Source organism: Galleria mellonella, unplaced genomic scaffold (assembly GCF_026898425.1).
Source record: "Galleria mellonella isolate WM207_F2 unplaced genomic scaffold, CSIRO_AGI_GalMel_v1 utg1267, whole genome shotgun sequence".
NCBI lineage: Eukaryota > Metazoa > Arthropoda > Insecta > Lepidoptera > Pyralidae > Galleria > Galleria mellonella.
In genome coordinates this window covers 2,289,713-2,312,575 of record NW_026441987.1, presented here as the reverse complement: position 1 = coordinate 2,312,575, position 22,863 = coordinate 2,289,713, and the positions used below count along the sequence as shown (strand labels likewise).

At 32.4% G+C, this 22,863-nt stretch overlaps 1 protein-coding gene across 3 annotated transcripts; it reads left to right on the top strand.

Annotated features, from left to right (window-relative positions):
• Window positions 1–2,554: 2,554 nt before the first annotated feature.
• Window positions 2,555–22,556, top strand: LOC113517182 (protein abrupt). 3 transcript variants are annotated; one of them, XM_031914715.2, is made up of 5 exons: window positions 2,555–2,842; window positions 10,053–10,193; window positions 11,664–11,840; window positions 12,685–13,012; window positions 16,299–22,556. In XM_031914715.2, exons 1-5 carry the CDS (start codon window positions 2,792–2,794, stop codon window positions 16,523–16,525), a joined length of 924 nt encoding a protein of 307 aa, XP_031770575.2. In that variant the 5' UTR covers window positions 2,555–2,791; the 3' UTR covers window positions 16,526–22,556. The 3 variants fall into 3 exon arrangements, with proteins under 3 accessions (XP_031770575.2, XP_031770577.2, XP_031770576.2); XM_031914717.2 differs by having other exon boundaries at window positions 2,557–2,711; XM_031914716.2 differs by having other exon boundaries at window positions 2,557–2,846.
• The last annotated feature ends 307 nt before the right edge of the window (window positions 22,557–22,863 follow it).

Sequence of the window (22,863 nt, the reverse complement as noted above, 5' to 3'; positions counted from 1 at the left end):
GATACGCTGGCGGAGCACCAGTGAAGGGTGATAGATGAGAATGAAAACAGGCCAGTTAGCCCATCATGATGAATTCATCAGGAATTAACCACGATAGTTTCCAGGGGGAACCTCGAGGAGGTCGACCTGATTGGGTATATTGCTAGCAATGGGAATCTCAGTCTCCATTACTAACAATCCCTTTCCCCTCCTGGAAAATGCATTGCAGGGATTCACTGGATACAAGTGGCTCAGATCAGTTTCTTACGGCAATTTATGGGGGACGCCCATATCCAGCAGTGGACGGATAACGGTTGAAATGATGACAATGATGAGTATTAATTTGTAAGCAATATTTACATGTGTATGTAAAAAAACGTACATATATAAAAAATTGTTCTCAATTCCAATTTAAAAAATGACCGATCTGGAAAGTTTTAATCCAATTACTGGGATAATGGAGGGATCGAATTAGCAATGAGGAGGTCCTGCCTAGGGTTAAGGAAAAAAGACAAATTATTAGAACTATTGAGGACAGAAGGGGAAGAATGTTGGGACACTTGATACGACACGACGAACTTATGAACATTATAATAGAAGATAAGATAGAAGGAAGGAGGGAAAGAGGGAGACCGAGACATAGTTACATCAGGCAGATCAAGGAAGGAGTTGGCATCGTGTCGTATCAAGAGGTGAAGAGACTCGCTGAAAATTGCAGTGAGTGGCAAGAGCTCCACCGACAAGAGCGCAGCTCTTAAATAGGATAGATAAATAAACTGGGAACATTCATAACCAAAAAAAACGTGTTTTGTTTTCATAAAAAAAAATATCAACTAAATGTACAACAAGCTAACTTAATTTTAGCATATATAATTTATGGTTTTTGGAATAGAAAATACATAGACTACTATTTATGCCGACCAATCAACATGATAACGGAAATAAAATCGCGAGTAAAAGCTAGTTTTATTAAAGTTTTACTTAATATGTAATGTATAAAAATTTACCTACCCTTTCAAGACAACTCTTATAATTATGGCAATATTTTAGAAATAAATGTTTTTTTTTTATACAACTTTATACATACAGTATACAGTCATTATAACTTTTAATTAAATTATTGTAACATTCAGGCGAAAAAACAAGTTTAAGTAACTACCTCTCATTTGATTGATTCTATCAGCCATTTTCTTCATATCGGATAGATGATTTTCAATTGCAGCTTTAAATTTGTCGAAAGTCTCTGGATCATATAATTTTTCACAATTATCAATTTGTGAATCCATTTTTTAGATAAAAATAAAGTAATACCTTAAATATGGGAACAAGAACTATTTATGACTTTAAAGTCGACACTGCCTTTATATTAGACGAAACTGGAAAATAAATCTATGCATCCACCTAGAAATATCAACAAAAACATAAATTATATGCATAACTTTTTACAATTATTGAGAATATACCTATTGTAAAAATATTGATATTGATTGGTATCATAGTGGATGTAACAACTTTATATTGAAAAATGTGCAAATTCAATTACCTGGTTACATAGATTTTATCAAACGCTTTCATGTTTGAAGTGAGTGTATTATAGAATTTATTTTTCTTTTATTTTACCCGCCAATTTGTGTCAATACTTTTATTTAAATCATTAACAGAATTTCGTAACTAATCTAGGACACAATTACATACAGCCATAAATGTACCCTGCTGAGAAGTCATATCATAATAACCGCAACGCAAATAACAGTAAATACGAAAGCAAATAAATAAAAAGAAAGATATTGATATGTAAATATTCATGCCAATACTTACCTGTTATATTGAAAAACACGAATTAAATTTTGTCAACCTTCCAAATAAAATATCAGTGAAACAATATTAACCTACTGTCGACTGTAGCTGTCGACAGACACGAAAATTGACAAGTGGTCTTTAATCTTTTATATTTTCGTAGTTTAAAAAAAAAACAAAGCAAAGCGAAATACATCACTTAATTACTATATCAAATATTTATGCCTAATTATACATATAAGTTTTATTATTATCAAAAAAATATGGCCTAGCTTTTTAATTATAGTTTAATTAAACAAATCAAAATTACAGCTAACTTTATCTACCCAACTATAAAAAAGGTAGAGCTTAGGAACAAAATTTTTAATATAATTTTCGCGGGAAACTACTAATACTTACATAATTACATAATTATTTAATCCTAAATAAAATGTTTAAATAGAAATTTCTCGTATGATGAAATAAGTTTAATTATTTTAAATATTCGAATCAACTATTTCCATAACCAGCTATTTAATACCAGTATCTATTATTTTACATACTCATATAGAGAATATTTTTAACCGCAATGACGCATTCAAATAATACGTAATCTGTAGGTTTCTGTTATATAGACACCATTTTTACCCATTCAATCGGGAGTTCATTGATCAAAAATTAATATTTGAGCTATTGAAAACCCGTTTTATACTCTAGGCTCGACAATTAGTGCAAACACTCGAACAATGATGCCAATCATCGAACTAAATCTGTTTTTGGATGAGTTTTGGTATGTGAGTCGCGTCACTGACTGAATGTCATTCGATTTATAAATACGTTTCAGCTCCAGAAATAGGTGGCTACAGGTTTTCCAGGCGTACAGACGAAAATAAAGTAGCCTGGATTCGGTTAACAATATTATTGTCTCGAGCCCATCGTTCGTGCTACGTTCAATAGTGAGTGACACCGCTTTCGCTTCGCCATTATCTTATTTTCATTCCCACATATTTGTTGTTTTTTTTTTTATTGTGACGCTATGGATGATGACGATATGCAACAGTTTTCTTTGCGCTGGCATAATCATCAGGTAGGTAAGTAATTTTATATTTTTTATCGACATGCGACACACACTACGAGCACAGGTACACAGATGAAAATAATACAATGTGTAACTTACCTTAGATTTAAAAAAAAATCTAGACCATAGCTTATTTTATTTTTTTAGTAATATCTTTTTAAAAGTGTTATTAAGCTGTAATCTTGTTTGCCACAATAAACGCTTCGCTTATAAGCTTCTTTTTATACAGTTTATAACCCAAAATGCAATAACAAGCCACTAAAATTGAGGGCGAACCTTTTCTCCCACTCGATTCCTAGAAGAGGGTAATTTAAGGGATAAGATATTTATAAAGGTTTAATAAGGAAGATCCTAACTCAATATTTTCATCTATTATTTATAAATGGCTTCTCTGAGTTGTTCAAATAAATAAATACGCTTTGATATATTTATTGTTAAAAATTAAAGACTTAGAAATATTTTATTTCTATTTTAATTATTATGAATTATATTAACACGAAATAGGTATATTTAATGATATATATATTTAAATAGTCGTATATAATATAAATAAAAATTACATATTTAAATAAGTATATATGAAACGTAATACTTAGTTTATGGTATAAATATATATATATATTTCCTATATCTAGTTTACTTAGGTAGGTAGGTATTATAGTATACATTATGTACTAATACATATATAGCATTATTTTTAAACAGTTTATTTTTTATATTTATATAAAAAGTGCCATACAATCACACCTAGTGCCCAAATATTAACATTTATGGGAAATAATTAAAGAATAAATTAATATGAGGCATAAAATTAGAGGTACCTTTCTATTTTTTATTTATTTTTATATTGTGTGATTAATATTACATAGTTTACTAATGTGTTTTTCTTAATAAATTCTATATAAAAATTAATATAATATAACAAATAGTAGCTCTTCTTAACACTATGAAATTTTGTATGCACCTGTTATTTGAGATACACAGGTAAACGGGTTACTTTTGTCCTAGACGATCAATGCCCCTTAGATTTTACAATGTTCCTATCATGCAGATAAAATGACAACACATGAAAGGTACCGTGGGCGTCACAGGATATACTGTGATATCGGTTATTATTCTTCATTCGGTGAGCCATCAGCATGTTTGTCAAAGTAATTTCTATAAAAATCAATTAAAACATTGTCATTTGATTTCTCTGCTGACCCCATAAAGGAAAGGCGTGATATTATAATAAAAATAAATAAAAATTGGCGCTTGACCACAGTATAATCAGGTTAATTAATATTTATATGTCATGTCTACAGTCTGGGTCGGCGGCCATGTGCCAAAGTACCATAGAGGTCGTTCTCGTATAACAGCGTAAAGAGAGAATGCAACGTAAATATTTAGTAGTAGTAAAGATCATAAATAGATGATTCCAATAACTATGAACAGTTTCATTTGAATAGTAGAGCCCAGCGGTGGGAAACATATGGCTATATCTATATCTATATATAACTTAGTTATAGTATCTATGTAGTGGTCCAATAATGTCCAGAGAGAGACTTTGTACAAAAGTCGATTGCTTGGGTTCCTCTGTCCCATTCTTGTTTCTACCGTGAAGCAGTTGTGTTTGCATGGCTGTGTTTCGGTTTGTAGGGTGGTATATGGCGTGAATTTACAGGGTACAGAGGAATAAGACCTGAGTCCTCAGGAATGGCAACGCATGGGGGGGCGAAACAGTATCTGTTATGGGCGAATAGCAGTATATTCTGTTATGTTCATGGTTCTACCGCTATGCAAAAAATAATATTGGATAACAGACTTTTAACTTATTCGAAAACAGATATCGTTATGGGCGATATCGAAATGAGTGATGACCTTTTTTTCGCCATCAATGTCCAAAAAACCCAATATATAGATATTGGGTTTTTTGGACAGGTCCCTGCCGAGGTTTTCCCGAGAGACTACAGCATGGGGTTCTTCAAAAGGGGGTAAAGAGGTTTCTTCAGGGTCGGCAACGCGCGCGTAATACCTCTGGTATTGCAGGCGTTCATAGGCTACGGTAACCGCTTACCATCAGGTGGGCCGTATGCTTGTTTGCCACCACAGTGGTATAAAAAAAAAAAAATTGGATCGGTATCCGCATTACCCAAGCATAGTAGTGCCAATATGGAATTTTTCTACCAACATAATTACAATCATATTTATTGGCTATATGTATCTATATATCTTAGATTATATTACATCTAGATAAAAACCTTCCAAATCCTGCAGTAGCTTAAAAAAAATGACGATTTAAAACTGTTACAAGCAGTTTTAAATCGTCATTTTTTTTTAGTCCATTTGAATAAAAATGATTTAAATTTTAATTTGATAGAAGGTCAATATGAGAAAACGTCCAAAAAAACTGTCAGTTGTTGGCATCGTGATAAAAGTGCTTTTGAAATAAAATTGATATGACAGTCATAAGCTGTCAAAAACGTACGTAAATTAACATTCGCCTTTTTATAACATTCTTGGCGTTCGTTCGTTTATAAAAAAAAAACTAACACTGTGTTTAATTGTCACGTCATAGTCCGAGTTGGCTGTCATGACCGTGCCAAGATTTCTAAAATGCTAACAGTCGGACAATTACAAAGTACATTTGCCATAATAGTGCCAATATGGAGTTTTCTCTGTAATGTACATATATTTATTTATATAACACTTTATTGCACTAACATTACAGGTTTTGCTGAACAATACAAAAGGCGGTCTTATGGCTAAGCAAATCTCATAATTATAATAAATAATAATCATAATCTATCATACTTATATTATATAGATAGAGCATCGAGCTTCAAAAACGGGTCAACTTTTTGTCAGCTAATTGTCGATTTAGCTAACTCGTTTTTTTCTATCAATGTTCTATATACTTACGCACATAATATATCTTGACGTATCTATATTTAATTATTTAATAAATAAAAATTAGTGAATGTTTACGCATTAAAAAGATACAAAAATTATAAAACAAAATAAATACAGAAGTTATAAAGGTAAAGCTATCATTCATAACTATTTACCATGCAACATTGTATGAAAAAGTTAACTCGTTTTTCTCGAAGCATTTGTATGGAGACACTCTATATAATATAAGCTGTCATAGTAATATTACTATCTTATTTTTATATATAAAGTACATAATATAAATAAGGCCTACCTAATTTGAAACGCTTCTATTTCAATAAATGATGCCTATAAAATCAAATGAAATCGATATATATATATAAATTATATATATATATAAATTAAGTAAAAAAACATAAGCAAACTGAATTCATTCTGGGTTGAATGACATGTACTAAACATAGAACTCGAAGAGCCGCAGAAATTGTAATTACGAACAATAATTATTATTAGTGCCAAAATGGGATTTTCTCTTTAATCTAAATTTATAAAAACATATAATCGCATACACATGTCACCATCATCATTATTGTCATCACCCTTAGGGGATTTTGCCAGTAGTTGCCACGCTTGGCAGGCGAATTGACAACTGCAGTTAGGCTTTGGAAATATTTTAAGAGGAACTGTCCATCCCTCGCCTTTCCTTAGTCGCCTCTTACGAGACCCACGAGAAAGGAAGAGATGGCCTATTCTATGCAGGGACCACACGGTACCATTCGACAAATGTAGTATTTCTATTTCACAATTCCCACCCTTGTCTCTTCTGTGACACAACTGTATTTGCATGGTTGTTTCGCCTTGAAGGGTGAGATATGGCAAAGCAATTACAGGATATGCATGCAAATTACCATAGTTTTTAAAAATGGTAACGCATCGAAGATATGTCACTGTGTATTCTGTAATGTTTATGGCTCTTCATGTCTATGGACGACAGTGACCGCTATCCATCAAGCAGGCCGTCATCCATCGCCATTCTAAATATTAAAAAAAAATCATTTCACAATTTAAATTTCGAAATTGAAAAATGAATTAATTATTCCATGAGACAACGGCAGACTTAGCTCATCATTTATTATTTACAAAGGATCGTTGGACTATATTAGGAATTACATCTGATGGTTTTACCTAGAAGGAGACTGTAGAAAATTCGTACTGTCCAATTCGTGGTTGTACAATCTATTTGTAGAAGTAAAACAAAAATGTTCATGAATATTTATTTATAGCAAAGTAATAGAATACAAATCAATACATTAATAAGATAAATACTACATAACACAGCATCAAACTTGTACTTTTCATGACTGTGGCGTTAATTCTTGCAGTGCATAATTTTAACAATACATAATAATTAGATTTATGTTTCTTAAATTGACGATTAGTATTGATTTTTAATAGTTTTGGTGAAGGGTTTTATAATATTTGTATGATAATTGTATGAACATAGCGATCTTAATTGTTTTTATAATATAATATCATGTAATTTACGTAACCAACGTTTGTGCAAATAAATGATTGACTTAACTACTTCAACACCTACTCTGCGTGACATTTACTATTATAAATATTAGAAGAATAGCGACTATAAATTTAAATCAATAAATTGACAGTTTTAATAGAACATTGCAAAGATTGTTGGAAGATATTAAGCTTCTTGCATACATTGTTCACATTTACTACACATGCGGATAATTGGAATGTGATACGATACATTATTATTACAAATCAGTATATAAAATAAATTTTATATTCGTTTATTACTTTTACGAAATGTCATTTAGAAAAAGTTAATAGATCTTCTATAGGAATGTACATTAAAAAATAAAATTCTGAAGGATATTTTGGATCTACCTTTTAATAAATTTAAAACTGTTATTAAAAACACTTATTGTACAAAGCCTATTACACTCTAAAGGAAAATTTCACCCCAACCATCTGGACGAGTGGCGGTCCTCCACCGTGCGTTTTTCAACGCACTTTCTCCCACGCCCAACCACTTTGTTTTGTTGTGGGTGACCATGGGCGGCGGTAGTCACTTACCATCAGGTGAGCCGCATGCTCGTGTGTTGTAAAAAAAAAAACTCTAAAGGATTACTTGAATGACAAACGTGCATGGTGCAAGTCGATCATGCACGGGCTTTTAATGTCCGTATAATTTTAGACATAATACATTTAAATAAATACATATAATGTTAACAGAGATTCAAAAGAGTAACTGTTGAGTTTCTTGTGGGCTCTTCTCAACAGATAACCACTTTCTGAACACTGCAGTAGATTTAAAAAAAATAACGATTTAGAAGCACTTGTAAACAAGTCTTTTTGAATAAAGATGATTTAAATTTGTATTTTTTATGTAATCTTATAAATATAATAATACTGTAACTAAACGACATTTGTATATGGAGGGTACTTAAGAAAAATTTAAATGAGGGATCACTATTATATTCCAGAAGGTTTAACTTAAAATTTAGTGTATGTTTTAGCTTAACCACCATCTAAAAGAGCTCTATTTCATTAGTTTTCCTACTGAAATACACAAAAAAGCCAGTCAAGCAAAAAGCTTGTTAAGTATAATAAGGTATTTAGTTAGTTTTCTTTACAACGTAATTAACTTTTACCACCGACTTCGTTTACGAGACCGGAATATGTTCACTGGTCGAGGTAAAAAAATAGTCTATCTCTTTCTTTGTTCCAAATAATTACATATTTACCAAATTTCATAGATAGATACCAGAGGGAGACTTCGTATTAAAGTCGATTGCTTGGGTCCCATTCGTGTTTCAACCGTGAAGCAGCTGTGTTTGCATGGCTGTGTTTCGGTTTGAAGGGTGGGATATAGCGTGAATTTACTGGGTACAGAGGAATAATATCTGACTCCTCAGGAATGGCAACGCATGGGGGGTATCATGGGCGAAACAGTATACTCTGTTATGTCTATGGTACTGCTCATGTCTATAGGCGACGGTTACCACTTTCCATCAGCTTGTTTGCCATTCTAAGTTCTATAAAAAAAAAGATAGATAGATGCCCTTTATTGTTTCCTCCATAAGATTACAATAGCAAACTTATTAATAAATACAAACAATTACAAAAAAATATTACACTAAGAAAACAATGGGTGGCCTTATCGCTAAGAGCGATCTCTTTCAGGCAACCATTGGATGGAGAGGAGTAATAATTCATAGTGATTGAATTAGTTAAGGCATTGAGAGTTAACAAACAATGATGATGAATTTAATAAACTTGTATATATATATATATATATATATATATATATATATATATATATATATATATATATATATATATATGTATGTCTTATATATATATATAATAAAATGGTAATTAAATGATATATATATATATATATATATAAAGTAATGTATGCTTTCGCTGTAATTTTATTTGCTTATTTTTTTTCATCCACACGTATCTAATGTTACCGCACAAAGCACACTTAACAACTATTTTATTTTACCTAATTGTATGACTAATTTTTATTTAAATTTTTAGGTCATTTCTAAATCATTTAGGATATTATAACTTTGTTATATGACTAAAAAACAATATTGAGTTTATTTATCAAAAAAAGAACTGTTTTTTAAAATCCTATGCTACGAATACATACATACCTATTGTGAAAATGTCTGTTGTATTTGTGAAAATGTAATTTTAACTTACCTGCACTATCGGTGTACGTCGGCCTGATACCAATGAGAGATGATAGCTGAGGATAAAAGCAGGTCAGTTACCCCATGGTGGCTAATTCGACAAGAATTAGCCATGATGATTTTCAGGGAGAACCGCATGGAGGTCTGATAGGGTATTTTGTTAGCAATGGAACTGTTAGACCCTATAACTAATAATCCCTTCCCCTCCCTCCCCCCATAAAAGCAGATCAGTTATCCCATCGTGACAAATTCAATAATAATTAAACATCATGGATGATTTCCAGAGGGAACCATTTGGAGGTCTACCTGACAGCAATGTTATAAAATGCCAAATTCTTCTTAAAACAAGTGTCTGAGAATATTTAATATTATTGAATAAATATATCTTGCTTGCAATATTAGGGATATTATGCACCCTTTGCTAACCCTAAATAAACCTCTTTACCCTTTTTTGAAGAACCTCATGCTGTCGCCACTTGGTAAAATTTCGAAAAATGTATTTGTTAAAAAACTTTGTCTTATTTCAATATTTTTATGGAGAAATCAGTTTTCAGTCATATAACAAATTTAATGTATCCTAAATGGCTTTTAATTAGATATTAATTTAGTTTTTTTAACAGAACAGCGTCATCGGAGCCCTAGGCCGCATGCTGAGTACCGGATCCCTGACTGACGTCACCCTAAACGCGAGTGGGACTTCATTGAAAGCTCACAGATTGGTGTTGGCATCTTGTAGCCAATATTTTGCTCAATTATTCAAGGTAAGTGGTACTTTAGGATAAGTTCGCATCGATATCTCGAATATTCTGAACTTACCCCAGAGCTGAAGTTACACCGAAGCATTTTACAGCTTAAACAGTTTAATATATTCTATGTAAAATTTGGAATACCTATATTTGCATATATGACATAAAATATTATGGATGCCACGGAATATTCTATAATATATATATAAAATCATAAATGGTTTTTTTATATTAATTTGATGCCATTTAATAGTTTAATAATTTAATTCTATTTTAATATTTTTTAAACACAAAGCATGCTGTGGTTGCCTCTAAATGTAAGAACAGTTAGCCGTAACCCACTAGTGTATTGTATCGAAATATTTCGGTGTATGTTATGCAGATGATCCTAAATATATAAATGAATCTCCTTATCATAACTACTAAGACACTAAGATTCACCTGATAATAAACTGCGACTGCAATCTGTGAATTTCTACAGCATCAAAGATCACACGCTGGGGGATTGTTAGTAAAGCGAACTACCAGTTTTATTACTAGCAATATATACTGTAAGGTCGACCTCCACATAGTCCCTCCTGGAAACCACCGTGTCAAAATCAAAGTGTTCAAATTCATCACGATGGATGAACTGTTTTTTTATCATCCCTCACTGGTGCACCGCAAATGTATACCGTTACCGCAGGCGGAGTTACCATTCAATTATCACCCCTTAAAAAAAACGATTACACACATATATTGTCAAATGGCAACATTATCTTACTTTACTAAATCTATATTTTAAACAATCAATGGGATTCTACTAATAGAGGCACGCCCGTGTTGTTGTCTTTACAAAAAGTTATAGACCTTGCAAAAAATATAGAAGATTGTCCTAGCAGTCGTTTAAAAATTAAACTAACACCAGGGGAGAGAATAAGTATTCGCTCGCTTGGCAGTGTTGCCAGATTAGTGTTTTTTTTTTTTTCTACATTTTTATTAAAAATGTTTATATTAGAGAAATTATGGAGAAAAATAAAATGGATGTAGAGAAATTTTGGTATTTTCTTTTATAGTTTTAACATTTGTAAATAATATACAAATTTACTGAATATACCCATAAAGGTAACATATGAGCAGTGACATAAAATGAAGAAGTCACTGTACAGATAGTATTTTTTATCGTTTGCATAGAGAAAATAATGGAAGAAAAGGAAAACTTGCAAAAAGAAATATTTGAAATATGGATAGAAATTAAAATTAATATCTATAACACTGCCGCTTGGTGCAACTCTATTTTTTAAAGTTTTACTCTGAACTGTGAAAATAAGTTTGTTTGTTTATAACCGCTTAGCACCTTAGTAGCTTAACCAATAACTATAAAATTTGTTCTATATAGGATGGAAAACGACATAGACCACTTTTCATTCCAGTCGTTGAATATATCTCCTTTGCGCAGACAAAGCAGCGAGTAAAAACTATTATGCTATAAATACATTTTTTCAGGAACTGGAAGCTGAAAATAACACAGTGGTAGTGGTCCTCGGGTGCGAAGCGACGGAATTGAGACTACTCCTCACTTTTATGTACACGGGTGAAGTTACCGCATCAAAGAAAGTCCTGCCTTCACTGTTAAGACTTGCCCAGACACTGAAAGTGTCCGGACTTACCGACGCCGATACAGTGAGAGTCAATTTTGTTTAATTACACGTATTTATTTTAATCATTTACCGTGTGGTCCCGGGATAGAATAAGCCACCCTTTCCCGTGGGTGTCGTAAAAGGCGACTAAGGGAGGACAAGGGATGAGCAGCAGCGTCCCTCTTAGAACGTCTTTAAAGTTTAACCGCAGTTGCCAATCCGCCTGCCAAGCATTGTAACTTCTGGCAAAACCTCCCAAGGGAGAAGCTTATGTTCAACAGTGGACAGTTAAAGGTTGATATGATGATGATGATGATTATAATTATAAATAGTACTTTTGTATAAATTGCCTGACAAATCCTATTAGGTATTAATATAATTTTTATCTAGTAAAATCACCATTTTCTTGTAAAATCCTTCATAAAAACTCCTATTCATCATAAAAAGTATAGCATAGCGTGAATTTACTGGGTACAGAGGAATAACACCTGAGGTATCATAGGCGAAACAGTATACTCTGTTATGTCCGTGGTACTGCTCATGTCTATAGGCGATGGACTGTCAGCTTGTTTGCCATTCTAAGTTGTATAAAAAAAAAAGATATTTCGTGTTAAACATTCTGGAATCCACCTGAGGATCAAGAAGAATAAAAGACCAATCGTGGTTCTTAGTAAATGGGAGCAAGCTACAAATTCCAACAGAAGTTGAACTGGTATGTACTCTGGAGTTATTAATCTCTATTCTAAAAAAAAAAACTCTTTTTCTACTTAAAACTATTAAAAGAGTCGTCAGATTTTATATTCCAAGTTATATTGGGATCATTGCCATCTCTAATAATACCTTAAATAAGAATCAAAATATAATTAAATTTATTACTCAATTTACAGAACTCGACATTAACCCCCACTGAAACCGAATCAACCGAGGAAACTTCCCCCATCAACTTGGAAAACAAACGCGAACTGAATCAGTACCCCAACATTGCCAACGAAAGCATTATCATCAACGAAAACTCTGATAGCAACTCTAAACTGAACTATGAAGATCTTACATCACCACAGGATGCTGGAGAAGCGAATTTAATCAATGATAATGCTGACTTTATCAGGGAAAAGGATAGATTAAGTAAATTGGATCAGATCGTCCAAAATTTGTATAGCACCCACAAGATTGGAAGCCCAGCTATTTCGACGGCTCAGACTATTTCCAATTTAGGTAAGTGTCTTAATTGTTTTTCTTTTTTAATAATACCCAGAATGACCAATAAGCTAACGGCCCACCTGATGCTAAATAGTAACAATCATCTATAGATATCAACAGTTCCATGGATTTCGCAAAAACCATTGCAAAACTCACAGTACGCCTTACCCATTGTCATTCCTGAGGACTAATGTATTATGGCCGTTAAGTGTATTGGCCTTGTGGTTTCGGCATAGAAAACGCCATCCCTTCCTTTCCCGTCAGTGTGGTAAGAACCGACTAAGGGAGGGCCGAGGGATAGGCAGCAGCGTAAAATATCTCTTAAGCCTGACTGCGGTTGCCAATCCGGGTTCCAAGCGTCGCAACTACTGGCAAAACCCCCCAAGGCTTATGTTCAGCAGTGGATAGTTAAAGTCTAATATGATGATGATGATGAATGTGTTATATCTACCGTACCCTGTAATTTCACCGCCATATCCCCACTCTTCAAACCGAAAATCGTTAATCCACATTGAGTGTGAAAGAGATAAAAGCATCACTGATGTATTATAATAGCTCTACTCAAAAATGACCGCCGTCGAGAGATAAAATCTGGCTGACACCAATAAAATGTCTGTCAATTTTAATTATGGTGTTCTGGAAATAGTACACGATTTGTTTAAAATACCAAACTGAATTGACTGGCATCTAACATTGAATGAGTAATATTAATCTCACTAATAAAATTGTCATTAAGCGATGTACGCTCGTAGAAGATATTTCAGAAAATTTGATTTGGGAGATCTTATTAGAAGTACCCTGAAGTCGAACAATATCTTTTAGAATTTTTGTCTATCTATGTGTTTGTTTCGGCATTACGCAAAAACCACTGCATTAAATTGGTTGTGGTTTTTATTTTTGTATTTCAGAAGGTCTAACTAAAAATCTTACGCCATCTATAAATGGTCCCATTCTTGCAGAATCCACGTGCAATGATTTGTCAAAGCTTGTGGATTCATAAAATTTTTGAGCATGCAAAATGAATCGTAACTATGATTCGTGTAAAATTCCTTTCTGTTTGCTTATTAATTTATCTGTCTACGGAAACATGGGCTACAGTTGTCCTTGTCTGGTAGTTTACCCAATGCATGAGCCTACATAATGTCACAGCATCATAATTTTTGCACAACTTTTTCGATGATCATCAAACTTTACAAGTAGCCCCAAAATGTACCTCCAAAGTCCCAAAATAATATAAGGTGTCATAATATTTTTATGTGTCGCCCTTTGATCTATAATACCAACAAGATATCCCGTCGAAGTGCCAAAGCGGATAACGTCTCACTTACGCAATGAATGTCTATTTAAAAAATTTAAAACTGTGATTTCTGTAATAGTTATATGATGCTATATCTGGTTTTTTATGCATCTTTGAGTGATAAATAAACTGATGACCCGGCTTATAAAGTAATACGTACAGACGCGCACAATACCGTGGGCATAACAGAGTATACAGTGTCGCTCATGATAAGGTATCATGCGTTGCCATTCCTGAGGACTAAAGTGTTATGCCTCTGTGCCCTGTAATTTCATTGCCACCATCCTTCAAACCGAAACACAACCATATAAACACAATTGCTTTAAGACAGTAACTCAAATGGGACATAGGTCTCTACCCAAGTAGACTCTTTTATACAAAGTCCCCCTCTAGTATTCTAATTTAGTTAGTGAGACGTTATTTTCACAATGCCATATTTATTTTAGATAGATATATAGATACCCTATATTGTTTCCTCCAAAATATTACAAAAATAAATTTATTATAAATACAAACAATTACAAGAAATAATCACACTGAAAAAACAAGGGGCGGCCTTATCGCTAAAAGCGATCTCATACAAGCACGATGATTAATTTCGTAATAAAAAATAATAATAATAATACACTTACAACTGTGATATCTCATTGTGTTACAACCCACTGTCAATATAGCACTCGACATGGGCACATTTCGCCGACATATTAATCGCTTTTGTGAATCTTTGTTTAATTAATATTGTTCATCGAAGACATCGCCTTATTTTAAATTTTAAAAACGCAAAACAAGATATAATAGAAAGAAGCGCAAGATACCCTCAAAAACTAGTGACTAATACAATTCCTAAAACAAACCGTTTATTAAAAAAATCCTATAATGATGTGTTTTAAAATCTTTAACAATATACCTATGGATATAAAGGAACTTACATTAAACAAATTTAAAATTTGATTACCTAAATGGTTACTTAACAAAAGCTTTTACTCTGTAGACGAATTTATCAAAAAAGTAATAGATAAATATCTAGTACAGTTGTCGATGCATACATTAATCAGTTCCTATCAAAATGGGACATTTGCATGCTATTCTGTAATGGCTAAACAGGCTCGAAACTTTATGTAATATAAGACCACCGATACCAACCCTATTTAATGAGGAGGAAAGGGATTGTTAGCAATGGAGTTTGACAGCCCCATTGCTAGTAATATGCCTTATTAGGTCGACCTCCGCGTGGTTCCCCCTGGAAACCATCGTGAACAATTCTTGTTGAATTCGTCACGATGGGCTAACCTGCTTCATCCTCACCTATCATCCTTCGCTGTATATACCGATAGCGCGGGTGGAGTTCCCAATCCATTAAAAAACCCTGCTTAAAAGCAAATAAATTTATTATTATTATTATAAATGTTTCATTACAATGTGAAATCCTGAAAAGTCAACGTTCTAAAATACTAATCAAGCTAATTTATTTTATAATATCATTAATATACAGTGACCGCCATTACTTACCCTGAATTTCTAAATTAAACCCTTCGCCTTAACTATTTTGAACAAACATTACGACATACGCATTATATGTTAACAAATGGACAACTTTACTAAGCCCCCTTCATAGGCCTACCTCTGTCATGTCCTTAATTCTGTCGCCGAACTTTCCTTGCTTGCTGTGATCTGCTGCGCTGGTGTTAAAAAGCCCATCTTCGTCCAAATTGAACCCTTTTTTTTAAACGGTTGAATTTATTAAAATTAGATTAAGTGAAAAATAAATGAAGTAAAAGTGAGACGAGTTGTGAATGGAAGTGAAACAAACATACTTTTACGAAATTTCTTTAAATTAAAATTTAAAAATTTACAAAAGGAACGATACTGTTTATCCATCGACCATAAGCTCCCTTAATCGCTTCTTACGCCACTAACAGGAAGAGAAGGGGTGGCCTATTCTATGCCGGGACCTACACGGCGATTATAATATTAATAAGGATAACATTCGCATCTAATTTTCAGCGCCACAGGATTCGTACGATCGCAAATGGCGGATGAACAGTTCGGTTTGTACTATATGCAACAAGAGATTAAGCAATCAATACAACCTGCGCGTGCACATGGAGACGCATGCGGGCCGGCGGCACGCATGCCGCGCATGCAGTCACGTGTCAAGGTCACGTGACGCGCTGAGGAAGCACGTCGCGTACAGGCACGCGCATCAGCCGCGAGAGAGGGCCGATTTGTGACTAAAGTCACTCTAGCTGTGCTCACTTGATCGGTCTTACCACAAAAAAGTTAAACTTGCTATAGACAGGTGTTAAATACATATTTAGAGGTGCGTATGTATAGTAAATTACAAAAGGGTATCTAACATCTGTTTATGTCTGAACAAAAGAAAGTCTGTCTTATTAAAAAAAAATATCTTAAAAGGTGTTCAATGAAATGTATATTTTAGCACATAAAATTACATATAAACATTATAACACGGACCAAACAATGTTTAATCAGTTAAACAGTGTTTTGTTAAACATTGTTTAGATAGACAGTGTTTTAAATTATTTTTGTGGCAAGACCGTGAGAACTCAGTGCACTGATTACGTATCTCGTAAACAGTAGACGACATTACTCGATATTTGCTGACAATCTTTATATTCGACATATTTTGTTTCGACATGATTTACTGATCGATTTATTAACTAAAATTGCTATTATGAATTAGTTCTATCAATTGCCACTTGACTATTGACTTGAATGGCAATTTAGCGATTACGGAGCAATCATGCTACCTAATACCATTATTTTGCTTGCTTTTAAGCACAACCATCACTGAGCTGTAGCCTATTTGGGTCACTGCGACACACATGGCGAAACCATATTTTCATATTTTGTTGTATATTTTAAAATGTGTAAATAATTTAATTGTATAAACTCATTTATAAATTAACGTGTGTCATAAATGGCTCAAATAAAAAGCTTATCTATCTATCTATCTATTTTTGACAATTAGCAAGTAAAGAAAGTAATAGCTCAATGTTTATAAAATACGTAATCAGCTTACTGTTCACGCCAATAAAATCCAATGAACTGATTCTCATTTTATACCTGAAGATGTGGGTATATGGGAGTTTGCTTAAAATACTAAAATATTTACGGTAGGAATGATTCTGAGGTGTCTCTTCTTTAAACCGTATGTCTAAAGGTTTGCTGGAAGAGAGTTTAAGAATTAACAGAGTTAAGCTCGCCTGTTATACATCTTCATTTAATATAGACTTTAACTATGTAATTTTTGTGTACAATAAATTACAACTAATAATAATAATAATAAAATTAGAACTTCAAATTGTTATCACAACGACATCTTTATTCTAAGCACTAAAATCCGGGGAACTTCGTACCACCTATTTTTCTAAATTTTTTTTGTGTGTGTTTCCGAGATTTTAATAGATAGTTATTCTACTATTCGATGCGATGATGAATCCAGCAAATCATAGATTATCAAAATCTGTCCAGCCGTTCTGAAGTTATAAGTATTGTAATATATCCATCCCCAAACTCTTGATCCTAAATAGTCACGGACAGTGCGGTTTCAGAGAAACTCTCCCATGAACACTCAGGTTGTGGAATGAGCTCCCTGCCGAGGTATTCACTAGAGACTACAGCATGGGGTTCTTCAAAAAGGGTATATTAAGGTTTCTTCAGAGTCAGCAATATGTATGTGACCCCCCTAGTGTTGCAGGTGTCCGTAGGCTAAAGTGACCGTTCACAATCAGTCGGGCTGTATGCTTGTTTGCCACCTTTATGATATAAAAAGAAAGTATAACTAACCCGACATTGTTTAATTCATATAGATTTACTTTATAATGGTCCATAAAATAGTAATTTCGCAAAATTATTATATCAAATTAAAATATTAGGTTTAAAGAAATGGCGCTTCCGAATCGAATCCCTAACATTATATACTTACTTTTTAATGAAACATAAAACTTCCATGTACTGAGCTGAAAACTGACAGAACAAATTTTCCAAGAAGTGAATTTATTAATAACAAATTCTCACCACTTCCATGGAACTTTTTGATTTATCGACTTACTTACATGAGCATAGATTAATTAATTATTTATAGAACATGTAGGTATGTCTCGTAATATAAAGTCGTCTATGTAAGATACGATAAATTATCTACACGCACTTTTCTATATCTATGGTGTCTATATTTACTTGATAAAATAATTGGTACCTAAATAGAAAAAAAATTGAACTTTTGGTATATCGAAATTATTATGAAATAAATACTTCATTTTAGGAAAACGACTGGAATCTTCTGATATTTTCAACCGACCTCAAAAATAAGGAGGTCATAACTCTGTCAATTATCAACCTATTTGGGAACTCTTTTTTATCTACAAGTACTTACAGATTGGTCCCACCTTCGTCAGTTATCAACCTATTTGGGAATTCTTTTTTATCTACAAGTACTTACAGATTGGTCCCATCTCCATCAATTATCAACTTATTTGGGAATTATTTTTTATCTAAAAGAATAGGTACTTACAGATTGGTCCCATATTTTTTTTTATCAAAATCAATTTAGTAGTTTAGATTTTAAATCAAAATAACTAGTGTTGTCACTATGGAAGTCATTTTTTTGCGGACCATAATCTTAAAATATTTAAAAAAACTTGTCACTTACAAAGGGTAAGTCGAATCATTATAATGATTAATATGAGAATAAAGTCAAACCAGTTATCTTCCAGGTTTAGGACGATAATTTCCAGAGGGAGCCACATGGGGTTAGACCTGACTATATTGCTAGCAATATGGCCGCTAGTACCCATAATTGACAATTCCCTCCCACATTGGTGTAAAATAGATTAAGTACATAATATCACGGAGTCACCTGTCTAGATGGATCAGTCGATTTTCCTTAACCATGAAGTATGTCTCCCACCGAAAACTTACAGTAACTTCAAAAGACATTAATATTATACGTATTAATCATTATTAAAGTTTTTGCAATTAAACGAATCGACCAAATTATATGAAGTTTACCAGAGAGATGGCATGAAGCTCAAAAATGAACATAGAAAAGCATCTCTTGGGTCAAAATAAATTAACCAAATAGTTTGAGGTCACACACATCAGAATTATCAAAAAAGTTTGAAATATTATAATTATATATGTCGGGTTTACTCACGTTTTAAATTTTAAGATCTCCGACTAGTTTTGAACTCAACAGAAGCCCATATTCATAATAAAGCCAACATAAATAAATACAATACATTATGACTCATGATAGTTATTATTTATATATTATAATATTTATATATTATATGATCTAAAATTATAATCATCCTCTTCATATCAGCCTTTAACTGCCCACTGCTGGACATAAACCTCTCTCTTAGGGGATTTTGCTAGTAGTTGCCACGCTTGGCAACCGCAGTTAGGCTTTAGAGATGTTTTAAGAGGGACGCTGCTGCCCATCCCTCGCCCTGCCTTAGTCGGTTCTTAAGACACCCAAGGGAAAGGAAGGTGTGGCCTATTCTACGCCAGGACCATACAGCGATCCGTTTCTTATGCACGTATATCATCTTGTCTTATTAACAATTATTTCACTTAAAAGACATATTGCAATTATTTGTTGATAATTATAAATAAAAACGGGCTATTATAAATATATTATAATTAAATTTATTTAATATTATTTAAATTTATAAATTTATTTATTAGATATAATATCGTAAGTTTGATACATAGATTATATAGATAGAGTATCGAGCCTCAAAAACGGGTCAACTTTTTGTCAGCTAATTGTCAAATTAGCTGACTCGTTTTTTTTTATTAATTTTCTATTTATTTACGCACAGAATGTATTTTAATGTATCTATATTTAATTATTTAATAAATAAAATGGGTGTTTACGCATTAAAAAGGCAGAATTTATAAGACAAAATAAATATAAAAGTTACAAAGGAAACATTCATAACTATTTACCACGCAAAATTGTATGAAAAAGTTGACCTGCTTTTCTCGAAGCATTTGTATGGAGACACTATCTATATAATCTAAGATTTGATATTACTTTTCCTCAATATCAAAGACATTCGGGACTGTTTCGAATGAACCTAATCAAGTATTCGATGTTCAGAATTAACAAAAAGCTATTGATAATATTAAGGTATTTATGGGGAGAAGGAATTGTTAGTAACAGGATTTAACAGGCCCATTGCTATATACCCTATCAGGTCAACCTCTAGCGTTCCCTTGGAAACCATCGTGGTTAATGCTTGTGTAATTCGTCACAATGGGCGAACTGGCCTGCTTTTATCCTTACCCATCATCTCTCACTGGTGCCTCGCTAGCGAATACCGATAGCGCATGTGGGGTTACCATTCCATTTTCACTCATAAAAAAATAATAAGCGTATAAATATGTTAATCTAGTTATTTTACTTTTTAAGTACAAATATGTATTTATTCATATGTTCCTATTTATGTAACGTTAAGTATCAGACATCAACATAATCTACAATTTTATTAGATGACGCCACGAAATACGGGTTTTGTTAAAAGTTACTATTTATTCGTTTTATAGCCGCCATATTGTTTTTCTACGTGACATAAAATGTCCGACACGCCATACATATGTGAACCAAGTATGAACTATACAAATGTAGATTAATAATTCACAGCACAGGCGAGCTGTAAAAATATATAAATACTTAGATTATATAGATAGTGTCTCCATAGAAATCAACTTTTTCATACAATTTTGCGTGATAAATAGTGATGAGTGATTATTCTTTTAAACTTCTATATTATTTTTTTCTTATAAATTCTGTATCTTTTTAATGCGTTACTCATTTTATTTATTAATTAATACATCAAGATACATTGTATGCGTAAGTATATATAAAACAGGTAAAAAAAAAACGAGCCAGCTAATTTAACAATTAGCTGACAAAAATTCGAGCCGTTTTTGAGGCTCAATGCTCTATCTATATAATCTAATATAAATTCTATTACTAGACATTAATTCTAAAAATATATAAATAGTACATTGATGTTAACAAATATCTAAATACAGTTAATTCTGTGATATTGAAGTTTAAGATGTTGCTGTGACAAAATTATCAAATTCCGTAATTTATTATGAAGATTCAGTTCATAAAAATGTCAAATTTCAAAAATAGATAATTGTAGAACATAACGTAAAATTAGTTTTTTTTTTTTTTTTAATTGTTTGCCCATGAATAGAGTAAGCTAAAATCATTAAGACTCTACTACCTTGTCTTAAGTAATATTCGTGTTCGGCTCGTGTTCAGCTACTTTTTTTTCCTTTGTAGAATATCAAATGTATGCATATATATTATTTATGCAACACTTTTAAAGATGGTTTACAAAAAACACATTCTGTTGCAATCTTCTATCTATGGAACTATGTTTTTTTTTTAACTTCTGAACAGTCATTATAATAATTTAAATAACAACATATGTCACAGAAACATTTTTACTTATTGTTTTTTTTTTTTTTCAAATTGTTCTAGTCTATTATTGTTATATTGTTATTATATTATTTATTTATTAAAACTGGAAGTGATGTAATATAATAATTATTTCTATTTTAACTGTTATAACATTACTAGTATAAGACAATAAAAAGACATTAGAAGAAAGACAATTTATATATAATAAATATTAATATACTTATTTACAGTTTTTTTTTTTTAAGTTCGTAATCCCAAACAAGGTCTGGGTATAAATAACAAACTCCTAATGTACATTTCTAAAATATAAAATTAATTATGACGGAAGGTTATTGACCTACACGCGAACAGTGTTGCGGGCATAAATAATCGTAACTAATTAATATTATAAATGTGAAAGTGAGTTCGTTTATTCCCTCTTGCCACCTAAACGGCTCTAACAATTGTCATATTTGGTGTAGGTATACATACATATGCTGTATGGGATAGAGGACTATTCCGGTCAAGCGAACGAAGCCGGGGGTAATAACTAATATAAAAAAAGATTTACATTTTTAATATAATAGTTGAACAAACTACAATAATATGTACTTTAATTATATTTTGTTCTTGCAAAAATGCAAGATTTATAACTTAAACCTAGCTAGCAAAAGCCAAGGTATGGAATCCTCTCCTGGTGTCTATAATTCCCTAATCATATAATCATATAAGTATATAATATGGGTTTGCGTCCATCGTTTTCGATTTATATTATAGTACGTTATACTGTCTATGGTTTTATAGCAATTCATCACGTAACGTCTATTCAGATTGTTGTCAAAGGCTCAAATTCTATATAAAAAAAAATGTGACCTTTAATTATCTATTGTTCTTTATCATCGTTTCAACCCTTCACTGTCCATTGGTGAACATAAGATTTCCCAATAAGGCAAGTTTTGCCAGTAGTTGCCACGCTTGCCAAGCGGATTGGCAACAGCAGTTAGGCTTTGGAGATGTTTTAAGAGAGACGCTGCTGCCCATTTTTCGCCCTCCTGTAGTCACCTCTTACGACACCCAAGGGAAAGAAAGAGGTGCCCTATTCTAGGTCAAGACTACAAG

Bases quoted from the DNA above. Each gene is read 5' to 3' on its own strand.
- LOC113517182 (XM_031914715.2), top strand. From the start codon at position 2,792: ATGGATGATGACGATATGCAACAGTTTTCTTTGCGCTGGCATAATCAT. The intron at 2,843-10,052 runs GTAGGTAAGTAA...TTTTTTTAACAG, and splicing joins TGCGCTGGCATAATCATCAG to AACAGCGTCATCGGAGCCCT. The intron at 11,841-12,684 runs GTGAGAGTCAAT...CTCAATTTACAG, and splicing joins GACTTACCGACGCCGATACA to AACTCGACATTAACCCCCAC.